Source organism: Carassius carassius, chromosome 37 (genome assembly GCF_963082965.1).
Source record: "Carassius carassius chromosome 37, fCarCar2.1, whole genome shotgun sequence".
Classification (NCBI taxonomy): domain Eukaryota; kingdom Metazoa; phylum Chordata; class Actinopteri; order Cypriniformes; family Cyprinidae; genus Carassius; species Carassius carassius.
Window position 1 is genome coordinate 9,432,831 of NC_081791.1, and position 12,937 is coordinate 9,445,767.

General features: G+C 36.6%; 1 protein-coding gene across 2 annotated transcripts in view; it reads right to left on the reverse strand.

Annotated features, from left to right (window-relative positions):
* LOC132117683 (sodium/potassium-transporting ATPase subunit beta-1-interacting protein 3-like) overlaps positions 1 to 12,937 on the reverse strand; it is a 59,838-nt gene continuing 46,901 nt past the window's right edge. Inside the window, exons 5-7 of one of the 2 annotated variants that reach the window (XM_059526996.1) lie at positions 9,993 to 10,053; positions 4,904 to 4,988; positions 1 to 341 (exon numbers count right to left, since the gene is read on the reverse strand). In XM_059526996.1, coding sequence (XP_059382979.1) covers positions 332 to 341; positions 4,904 to 4,988; positions 9,993 to 10,053 — 156 coding nt within the window. In that variant the 3' untranslated portion in view covers positions 1 to 331. The remainder of the gene's footprint in view (positions 342 to 4,903; positions 4,989 to 9,992; positions 10,054 to 12,937) is intronic. The other variant, XM_059526998.1, reaches the window with a different exon arrangement.

Below are 12,937 nucleotides of genomic sequence, written 5' to 3' on the forward strand. Positions count from 1 at the left end.
TCCTGCACACACACAACACAGAGCTGGAACTGCTGCACCTGAACATCTGAACTCTCCTTGAATAACTCAAACGCATGGACCACACACCACACCAACAAAATAATGGGACTTTTTGTTTCGATATGTTTTACATCCACTTGTAAGAGCGTCTAAATGAGGCAGCTGGAGCAATGTGCCAGAGCGTCTGATGGAGCAGCTGGGTTTTGTCCAGTACTCCAGAAAGGGCTGATTTAGGGACGATTAGGTAGCGTTTTAAACAGAGGAGAGGCGGGAAGTGAGGAGCAGAGAGGAGGAATGGGCAGAGCGCCTCTTCTTCACAACACACTTTCATTTACGAAGACCTGAAAAACACATAAAGAAATGTTATTAGAGCCAACCAATATATCAGCTTAACAGATCACTTTGGTACTGATAGTTACTTGCTTTATTTGGAGTGTTCTGTGATTCATTTTGTGTATCACTTCATTCTTTTATGTTTTTTATTGATTTATTATGAGATTGTTATTTAAGTGTTACTTTTTTGGTTCAGTTTAAATGTATACACTACTTTTAAACTGCGTGGGGTCAATATGGTTAAAATAATTAAATAAATGTATACTTCTATTCAGCAAGGATGCATTAAATTGAACAAAGGTGACCATAAAAATATTACAAAATGTTACTGAAGATTTAAATAAATGCTGTTCTTTTGAACTTATTCACAAAGAATCCCAAACGTTTCATTCATAATATCATAAAATGAATAAATCAATAAATAAACAGTTTCTGCAAAAATACTAAGCAGCACAACTGTTTTCAGAATTGATATCAGTGTAGTAATGGCTGCGGAAAACTGAGCTTTTCATTAAAGGAGATTTCATTTTATAAAAAAAACAAAACAAAACAAAAAAAAATTATATATATATATATATATATAGGTATTTTAAATAGAAATGATATTTCACAGTATTACTGTTTTACTGTATTTTTGCTCAAATTCATGCAGCCTTGGTCTTATCACCCATGAACCGTCGCACATTAGTGTATCTGATATTTTTATTTCATTTAATAATTACAAAAGATTTTCATGGAAAAATTATAATTTGATTATTTGTTAAGTGTGTAATAAAGCTTAGCAACATTTTACATTAGGTGGAAAGTTTTCATTCATTTTTTTGACAATCATATTAACGATCTGGTTGGTTTATTGGCCTGTTTTCCCACCTTAAATATTGGTATTAGTAAAATCCACTTTCAATCAACCTCTAATTACAGTACTACATGTTCAGATTTACTTGTGAATGTGCACACACACACACACACACACACACACACACACACACAAACACACACCTGCTGGTTTGATTTATTAAAATCCCTGTGATGGTGAAACGCTTGTGTATCTAGAGACAGGACAAGTACTTTGCTCATTTGCAACTAGTCTGATTAAACTGTCATGAAAAATGTCCCTGGGGCAAATATAATGTGTTTAGCACCTCCATGTACACAGATTGAAAAGGCTTCTTCTGCACACACTCATTACAGAGTCTGCATAATTTAAGGCTTATTGAAATGAGGCCAGGACCTGTCTCAGAGGAACCACTCCACTGATCCAAATTTCCCACATCAAAACCACGATAAATCTCATACTGTAAGATCGAGGGTATATTGCAGCTGGCAGAAGGAGATCAAGACCCTTTCTGTCATAAAAGCATTTACCGTATTTTCCGGACTATAAGTCGCACTTTTTTTCATAGTTTGGCTGGTCCTGCAACTTATAGTCAGGTGCGACTTATTTATCAAAATTAATTTGACATGAACCAAGAGAAATGAACTAAGAGACATGAACCAAGAGAAAATATTACCGTCTCCAGCCGCGAGAGGGCGCTCTATGCTGCTCAGTGCTCCTGTAGTCTACCACTGAAAACATAGAGCGCCCTCTCGCGGCTGGAGACAATAATGTTTTCTCTTGGTTCTAAATAAATGCGACTTATAGTCCAGTGCGACTTATATATGTTTTTTATGTTTTTGGACTGATGCAACTTATACTCAGGTGCGACTTATAGTCCCTTACAGAGGGATTTATAGTCCCCCTCTACATGAGATGAACAGGCCTGTCACTCTGTCAGAACTTTCTTCTCTGGAGTAAAGCACAAGTAGGTCTATAATACCTCAAGCTTTCACATTAATATCAATGGCTGTTGCTTGAAAGGTCCCCTGGAAGCAAGTGACCCGCGTGTTGCTGTCTCTGCTTGAGGGCACTTCACGGTTCTGAGGTAATGTCTTTCAGCCAATCACCTGAGCCATAACTGTCATGTGACGAATCAATCTGGAGCCACAGGAAAATGACATCCTGACCCACTGACTGGTTGATAAATCAACAGGAACACACACACACACACACACACACACACACAATCCCAAAGACTTCAGTAGTGACTAAACTGTGACACTGAAGTCAGCAAAAAAAAAAAAAGGTATAATGTATGTATAATGCTTAAGAGAAAGATAAAACTATCTTAAAATAATACAATATTTTATTTATTAATTAATATATTTATGTATTTACATTGTTATCGATATATTTATTTAAAGGCTTTTTTGTTTGTTCTTTTGTTTTTGTTTTCTATTTACTGTTGTATTGGCTGATTGTTTGCTTAGAATAAAAAAAATATAAAAAATAAAAATGACTAAATTAAGGCTAATCTCATGATTTCCAACCAGTCTTTAGAAAGCCCAATGAAACAGTAATTATGCAAATAATTTTTTTCTTCTCTAGACATTTACACAGATAACCTAGCATCCTTGTGTTTATTTTTCCCTACACATTTCCCAAACTACCCCCCCCCCCCCTTTTTGTCAAAGCGAATATTTCAATAATTTAACATTGCATGTTCACAGATCTCTGATATCGGCTGATGATCAAATGACATGCAAGTAAACTTTTTTTTTTTTTGATTACTTCTACAGTATCTTAAATGTATTTATATGCATTTTTATGCATTTACATATATGGCTATACAACTTGGCCAAAAACTTTATTGTGATTATTCTGTCGTATACTGCATCATATCAATTCTCAAGCTTTTATTTTGACAGAACACTGATGAAACGCTGTTATTTACTATTGCAATCTTCATTTGAATGTAAATACGGTGTACACTGCATTCCCAGATTCACACATTAATGCAGTGCTTAATTAATTCAATTATTAGCTTTTCTCAACTCATTAAGCCCTGACTTATATGATTCACAGTGATTCATGGGATGAGAAATTCATTCCTGTTTATAATGTTGTGATGTTATGATCCATCTTAAAGCTAGTTTGGTTTGGTTCAAGGCTTTAAGAAATCTTTTTAATATAATACGTGTCTTTGATCTTCTTTATTAATGTTCAGTGCATGAAAGAACATGCAGTCTCAAATTAAAACAGCTTCCCTACTACTAATCCTACTACTAAGACTACTAATGTATTATTGAAACTAAATCACAAATATAAGTTATTCTGAACAAAACTTTTCTAGTAAGTTGAATGGCCGGACACACTTACACGTCAATAACCCGTTTAGTTTTCAGCAGCCTGGCTCATCCAGCCACAGAAAGCAGCGCAGACTATTATTCTCAAGAAGATGCTAATAGTTTAGTTGGCACTTAACTAATGATAAAAGCAAGGAAAGTTGGACAAACTTTGCGCCGCTTCCGGTTGCCAGCCTTTAAAACGAGATCTGAACTTAAAAAGCCTCTGCAGTGCATAAACAATAAAAGTGCTGGCATAGGTCTCATGTTAAAAATGAGACTGCGCTGGAAGCATATCAACACACTGGCACTTTCTCCATGTTAAACTAACAAACATTTATATGTCCTAGCTGATATAAAAGCTCCTTTAGTGTTCGATTGAGCTTCCCACTGTTTGACTAATCCCTCACTGGACGAGTTCAGAAGCTTAATGAATGAACTAATTAAGAACTTACACTAATTAAAAGAAAACAAACTTTAATTAATGCTTCAGATAAGGGGCAAGCAGGGACAAGTATAAGAGGATCTATTTTACTTAACTCGCACACACAGATAGGATTCACATTCATGCACACATTTTACTTTTAAATAGGGACATAAAATAGACGCCTAAATTGGTTTTATTACAGCTGTAAATTAAACCTACTAATTAAAAACTCTGAATAATTACTATAATTATTTTAATTTGTAATACTTTTATACTACATGAGTGCTTGAATCTGATTGGCTGACGGATGTTCTGAGGTGTGCAATTAGCTTCAAGGATTGGATCTTGATTTCACTTCACTTTGCCAAAATGATTTCGGTTATTTCAAAGATCCTTTATGACCTAAAACAGCAAAATGACCAAATCCCACAACAACACTGACCAAGCAAATAAAGCAACACATAAAGCAAACTAATTATTTCTTTGTTTTTGCCACAAAATTAATAACTCAACAGCCCATTGTCAATTATTCCTTACATATTTTACATCATTTATGAAACAATTTTCAAACTGATTAAATGTCCTCAATAGGAGGTTTCGCCAGATTTTGTGCACATGTGGTACATTAACTGCATTTCCCCCCCCCCCCCCACACACACACACACACACACACATTTTGTGAAAAGTGGGGACATCCCATAGGCGTAATGGTTTTTATACTGTAGAAACTGTATATTCTATCGCCCTTCACTAACCCTACACCTAACCCTAACCCTCACTGGAAACTTTGTGCATCTTTACTTTCTTAAAAAAACTCATTCTGTATGATTTATAAGTGTTTTGAAAATGGGGACATGGGTTATGTCCTCATAAGTCACCCTCTCCTTGTAATACCTGTGTCATACCCATGTCATTATACCTGATATGTCACAAAAACAAGAGCACACACACACACACACACACACACACACAGGTACTTACTGAGGCACAGGCTTTAACAGAAGATGAGATGGTTTCTCATTGACATGGTAGAGAGGGAATGGCTCAAATCCACCAATAAAATCAACTGAAAACCAAACAAAAGATGAAATTAAAGAATTAAAGAAATGAAACAGGACAATGAGCCATGAAGAGAACAAATGAAACATGAAATGATAATCGCTATGTAAAAACCACTAACAGACATAATGCATGACTGAAATGTGAAAATTAACGCTGGAATATACTGAGACACTTCACATTACACAAATCCGACAATTATTAACAATGAACTGTGTGTACATATGAAATGTAAAATAATATAACTCTTACACACACACATTCATCTAAGTTTGACTAAAATTAAAGTACATTAAGTTTTTTCCTCCCTCTCTCTCTCTCACACACACACACACACACACACACACAGAGAGAGAGACAGAGGAATGAATAACAGGTTTCTGAATGAGTGATTTTCATTATCAGATGTCTGGCTGCATTCAGTGCTAGACTCGACACAGAGAATACAGACACACACTCTCTCATTCCTAACTTAAATACAGCAAAAAAAGAGGGAGAGATCACCCCTGCGTCCCAATTCCAATAGCACCTATTGTAAATATAAATAAGTATGTGAGATTAGTATGAGCCCCAAAGCACAGCATGTTGAATATAGTGTGCCAATGTGTCCAAATCGTGTATGATTTCTGCTGGGAGTTTTGAAATATGATATATTTATAAATAAGATATTGCACTATGAAGCTTGTGAGTTAAAGAGATTGTTTACTCATAAATTACAATTTTCATCTTGTATTCAACTTTATTCATTCTGATCTCAAGTGACTAACTTTCTGTTGTGAACACAAATGGCCATTCTTGTCCATACAAAAAAAAAATTATACTATACACTAATAAGATGGCTCAGTTATCAAAGGCACTTTTATAAGCATGCATTCTAGTGCATACTTGCATAGTAGGTGAACTGGGATCTGCTGTAACTGAACATGTGTTTTAGCTGTGAAAGCACAAATCCATAAAACCGCAACAGACGGCAATCTCAAGAGCAATTTCACCTCCATGTTTACACACATTAAACATACAGCAGGTTGGAAAATAGCAGGACTGGTTTGTTTATCACAAACGACAGGCTTTGAGCTCAAAATGTGTCATTAGTGTCTGCAGGATCCGTGGAGCTCCAGAGACCATGAGCGGCTGCTGTGCGAGGAATGCTGGGAAGGCAGAAGTTATTCCTACTAATGTGAGCAAATGGAAAACTTCACACGTACTTCATACTTTAAGACTTGTTTGAAGGGTTGGTTCACCCATAAATGAAGTTCTGTCAGCGTGTTCATGTCTTTCCAATCTCATAAGGCGTTGGTTAATCTTTGAAACCCAAATTAAGATATAAACAAAACTAAGAAACACTTATTTATTAAAACTAGTTTGTATAAAACGATATGAAACATTAAATCACAAAAAACTCAAATTAACCATTTAAATACTATTTGTGAATTCAGGCAACACAAGTTTATAATGTATACCATGAAAATTGTTACATTAAACACAGTGTTTATGTTTTTACTCCAGTCTTCAGTGTCACATGATTCTTCAGAAATCATTCTGATATGATGATTTGCTGCTTAAGAAACATTTATTATCATCAATGTTGAAAACACTTATGCTGCTTAATTTTCTTTGCAAAAGAAAGAGCATTGTGTTAGGAGCGCAGGGTTGTGGGTTCGATTCCCAGGGAACACATGTTAGGTAGAAAATGTTAACCTGACTGCACTGTAAGTCGCTTTGGATAAGAGTGTCTGCCAGATGCATTAATTTAATTTAATATATATTACAGTGTATAGTAGGAGTTTAAACCGTGTTAGCTTGGCATTGCATTACAGGTAGAAAACACATACATCTCACACAAATGAAACAACTTGAATTCACATAAACAATTCTCTGTGACTCTATACGGTATGTGTCTGTGTCTCTCTGATGCCCCTGTCTCTCTCCTCCACTTTTACTTGTCTCTCTCTATACCCTGCATTATGTCACACACATACATTGGGGAAGCGCACATGCTAACATTCAGCTCTACACTATTTTGACCCACTTTCATAAAAAGCCTGCATAGGAATCTGCTCAGCACTGATAACCAACCAGACACTCGAGGTCCCACACACATACTCTCTCTCCTGTTCCTGCTCTGATGTGAAGCCAGGTTTGTGTTTTCTTTTGGTAAAGGCAGGTCTGAGAGAGGATCCGGGCTTAGATCAGTACTCAAGAGCCCACGCATCCCTAGAGCTGGCAGTAGGACTGTGATTAGATTAGATTCACACCGCAGCAAAGTGACTGCTGCTGCTGCTTTTAATGAGCCAGCGACAACAGTGGGACTGCGACTACAAAACTAATTATGGACGCAAGTCAGTTAAAACAGAAAGAAAGAGCGAGTGAGATGAGAAGGAAGGGTGGACAAGGCAGAAGAAGAATCCATGGAGAAAAATGAAGCCTGATACATTATTATTCAAATCACCTGTAGAGAGAGAGAGAGAGAGAGAGAGAGAGAGAGAGAGAGAGAGAGACAGACAGACAGAGAGAGAGAAACTTCAGAGGCGAGAAAATTAAATCCTCCACTTCAAATGAGTGTGTAAATGAAACACACACAGCTTTGCATGATAGAAAACAGACTCACTGGGCTGCTTACACACACACACACACTCATCTCTGTATGTCCAATGGCAATGTAGCATGAGGAAAGGAAAAAGTGTGTTAGCCTGCAAATTTGAACTTAGTCATGTCAACAATCATCTCCCTTAGATACCTAAAATACATATTTTAGGAGAAGTACAGCATCTGAGGTGAAGTTGGTGCTTTGAAGGTCTGCAATTTAAGCCACAGAACTGCAGAAGAACCACACAAGATTCTTTCTATCACTTTCCAGTCATTGCCTTCACACCCAAATAATGCTTGGGAAGCTGTGAAATGGCAACTTGGCAATGTAAAGCGTCTCAACTACTGCTTAAAAAATATTATCATAACTTGTTGAAACTATAATTATAAAAAAAAAAAAAAAAATGGCGAAGAGTAGCATTTAACATAATATTATGCTGTACACTTATTGTAATAGAATTAATGTTATTCTTTATACACTAAAAGATTTTCACTTCTTTTGAATCAAATGATTTATATGAACCAACAATGAACAAATCAATTCACTAAAATGAATCAGACTTCCCAAAACTTCATATGTGAGAGATTTAACATTTTAGCACAGCGCAGTCTAGTTTGCTGTATGGGCTGCAAAACAATTAACAATTAATGAGAGTATTTTTTGGGGGGTGAATTATCCCTTTAATAAACAAGTACTGAAAATGTAGCTACTGTAAATTACTTTTCCAAATTTTCATTAGCGCGACTACGTTTTGCTACCTGCTATTCCTGATCAGTTTAAGGGTGCTTTCTGTCATTCTAGAGAGCATTTAATTGGACAAAAATTTAAGACCGTGTCTTTATATATCTTCAGTCTAGAAGAGAAACTTTATCATTTCCAAATGCTTCAATGTGTTAAAAGTTTATTTTGCCAACTTTTAGCAGTGAACTAGCATACAGATGTCCTCAAAACTAACAGGCATGAAAGCCACCAAATGGACATTTTGATTTCATGCGCTCTTTAAATCTCCTGGGCTATGAAGCAACCTCAGAGCAATAAAACTTTCCTCCGTGTACTTTTAATCACTTTGATGTTTGTAAATTTGTACAGAGCACACATACAGAGTTCACCCGAGCACATGTGCATGATAAAATACAAAAAGACAAACCGCCTGTTCTTGATGAGTGATGATGCTCAAAGGTCACTGGAAAACAAAAGCAAACAAGAACAGAAAGTTCACCAACTGTCTGCAATCTAATCCTTCTTATCCAGGAGACACATTCCTCCAGGGAATGTTCAGCGGTGGTAAATGAAAGAACGGTATTGCCTACTTATTCGGAAGAGGGGAAAACATTAATAGTCAGCTGAGGGCTGGTGTTTGGCCCTTACAAACATGGCAGTGCATTATCTCTCATCCCCTGGGCTTCACTCTGGTCCTCTCCCACTTCTATTCTGCCAAGAGCAAATAATTGCTGTGTATATGCACTGTGAACAATATTTTGAAAACTGATGTGAAGGAACAAAATTCCAAAGAAGTAAGAGCTCCAAAGAAAAGAGCACACCTATCTCTGCTAACAGTATCTGTACAACACTGGAATGCACTTTCTTCACCTGGCAAACTCTAATCTGGTTGTTTATCAGATTTATCTGGCAAACTCCAATATCTGCTGCTACTGGAATCTTCCAAGAGTGTTATACACAGACACAGAAATTTCCCACACTAACACACAACCCAGGCTTCACTGGAAAAAAATGTGCCTGGGGTGATATTTCTGAAAAATAATACTAGGTTGCTTCTTGCATGTTTCATGGCATGCATTCATGAGTGAGTGGCGCCAAAAGTGCTTTCTCTCTGATGAATCTGGCAATTTTATTCTGCTGGTTGTTGTATGCATCACAGCGGTTTTTAAATGAAATGTCCAGTGCCACTAAAATGTTAATCACGTCTCTATGACATTTGAATATAACGTACCACCTACAATAAACCTTACCTTAAACCTAACTGATAATGTAAAAAAACAACAACAAAAAAACAGCAAACTTAATATAAAAACACATGTGCTGTTGCAAACATGCCATTTTAGTTTGCTTCTTCAAGTCTTTCAGCTTTTTCATTATACAGTAACTAGTGTTTCACAGGACTCGCAAGTCTCAAAGGCAACGCTGTACCAGGTGCACTACAGAGCAAGTTTACTATATGGAGCTGGTTTAACACACTTACAAAAACACAATTTTACAAACTGAGTTGAGTAATAAGTGTCTGTTTTAGACACATAAACAGGGGAAAGAATGTGTTGTTTGGACAGACTTTTATTTTTCTCATATCTCACACACGCAAACACACACACATTTTGACCTGAGCAGATAGACATCAGCCCTCCACACCAGCAGAACTATTGCCAACCAGACGGACGGGCACGATAGGAGATAAGAGAAGATACTCACAGCTGTCCTCCTCCTCTGTGATGACACTGATGACGTAGCAGGCGTAGACGAAACCCAGCAGCTGAGGAGACAAACACAAACACGTCAGTGTATCGACAGAGACAGACAGCACCAAGAGCACACCATTTCACATTTCCCTTTCGACTCATGTCTTCACCTTACGTCAGTACATCATTATTCTGTAGCTAGATTTTTTTGTATTTCTGTGATTGCCTGGACAAAAATATCCTGTGATTCTAGGTGTGATGTGGGTGGTCGCCAGGGTGTTGTTATGTGTTTTGGGTAATTACTAGAGCGTTGCCTACTGGCCCAAGTTCAGAGACCCAACCCCTACGAAGGAGATTATGTTTCCACAAGTTTATTATATATTGTACAACAAGTTAAGAATTGCTTGTGATGTTATTTTCAGTAAAAACATCCACTAAATGAATAAATGTAAATGTATATGCAAATGAAAAAGGTTTGATGCATCATTCATGTGTGGGATTAGTTACTCACCAAAGTTTAATACTCAGCATTAGGGGTTTGTTGAAATCCCTAACCATAAGTGTGTGCAGCAGGAATAGCAGGCACATCTAATAAACCATTCATTATGAGAAACACATGGCCAATAATGCATTACTCAAAGAGACGTTAGAGAGAGTTTAACAAAGTCCTGTGCCAAGTGAACAGGGGATGGGTGTGTGTGTGTGTGTGTGTTTGTGTGTGAATGACGGGCATATTGATGGGTATGGCAGTGCCACAGAGGCAGATGGCACAGCTCTGTATGAAAACACACAAGAGGGCAAACCCAAGTCCCAGAGAGTGGCACTATTCCAAACCAATTAATCTGTTATTGGGCGGACTGCCCACATGCACCTACCCTGAAAAGAAAAAAAAAATGCTGTGTGTCTGCATATGAACTAGAAAGAGATATATATCTATATGAGAGAAAGAGAGAGAGAGAGAGAAATGGATACTGAAAAAAAATGTAATGCCTAAATGACTATGTCTATGTCTATGAGGCCTGTGAGAGGTTGTGATCAAACTAAACGCCACATTGCAGGTGAGACACACAATTGCATTGCAATTCAGACCTCCAATCAGCATCTATTACACTGAAGGAGTTGTGATATACCAACTGCATCAGAGGAAATGTCATAAACCAGACTGCTAGTATGTTATATTAATCTTGAATCTGTTGCTCCAGGTTGCCATGTGTAGGCTAAAGGCTGTGGAAGTCATTTTAAGCCAGTAATAAAACAGTTATATTTTTACATCGAAAACGATTTTTGCCCTGAGGAAGACCATTGCGGTCGAAACATGTCGGCATTTTAATTTTGATATTGGCCATACCACAATAAAGGCTTCTTAACGTTTACCTTCTCCACCTGAATTCTTTTTGAGTGCCTGGGACCTGTGTATTTTTCAGTTATATTTTTACATTTTAAATAAGTGTTTTCTATTTGAATATGTTTTTAAATGTAATTTATTCCTGTAATCAAAGTAAAATTTTCAACATCATTACTTCAGTCTTCAGTCTCACATGATCTTCAGAAATCATTCTGATATGCTGCTCAAGAAACATTTCTGATTATTATTATTGTCGTTAAAAACAGTTTTGTTACTTATTATTTTTGTGGAAACAGTGATACAAATTCTCAGGATTCTTTGATTGATATAAAGTTTAAAACAACAGCATTTATTTGAAATAAAAAAGTTTTGTAACATTAAAAATAAATTACTTTGATAATCAATGTAATACATCCTTGCTCAATAAAACTGATTTCTTTAAAAAAAATTAAAAGAAAATATTCATTTTATAAACATGCATTGCTCAGGGCTCTGATCATTTTCTATTGTGATAATAACTGGCTTACTGTACATTTTCCCTTGTTCCATACAGACTAAATCACACAGCAGAACAGGCTATTTATTATTCAGCTATAAATAATAAATCCTTTGTTTAAGAGCACTCTTACTCTGCGATCATGAGACAGATGTAACCCAAATGTAATAAATTCAAAATGAATTCTTGCTCCGGGCATCTCAGACGAAGAGCGGCTCTGCACCTGAGATCCGACCACTCTCAGCTCAGATCCAGTGCAACACTTGATATCACGCTAATTATGGTCATTAAAAAACATAAGCTATTTAAAAGTCAAAGTCTTAAAGCCAGGACCCTCTGTTTCAGGCCTTCCTCTTCTGAGTTTCTTTCTCCCCTCTGGTGAAGTGGTACAAAGTGCTGCAGATTTAACCTGTTCTCTCTCCTCTGATATATAAAGCGACAGTGCTGAGAGGTTGAGTGAACGGTATTTGGGCTGTGTTTCATGGACGGATCAGTCAGGTCAAAGGGTAAAGCTGCTGTAGAGAGACAAGGTTTCTGGGTCAGTGGCCTCCATCTCCCTCAGGGTGTTTCTCATGCCAGCTAATTCAGATTTCAATCTCTCAGTCTAGCCTCTATAATGCCTTTAATATGAATGGAAGTATCTCAAAAAATTTTTCGTAATCATTGTGGAATCTGCCTTAAGAAATAATTCTTAAAACTCATTAAAACTGTAATATAAAAGAAAATCAACTTGGAATTCAGCCAATATCAAAATTCTTTAAAATAGTGCCAAACTTCAGAAAAAAAGTGCTATTTTTATATACAGAAATCCTTATTTTCAAGAATCTTAGACTTCCACTCTTCTTTTTATCTCAGGATGATAACCATATATATATCATCCTGTTTATATAACATCATATTGAATTCTTTCAAAGGATAACCACAATATAAATTTGGAAATTGACTATTAATTGTCTGTAAAAAAAAAGTTGTTTGTGATGAATCTTAGCTGTGTATACGGCATTGGATGTGAATTATTTACAAGTTTATGACCAATTCTCTGATTCGGAAAGAGTGAGAGACGTTCTGTCGGTATGACTGACAGATCAAACGCGGCTCTATGCACACGACCTGGTTC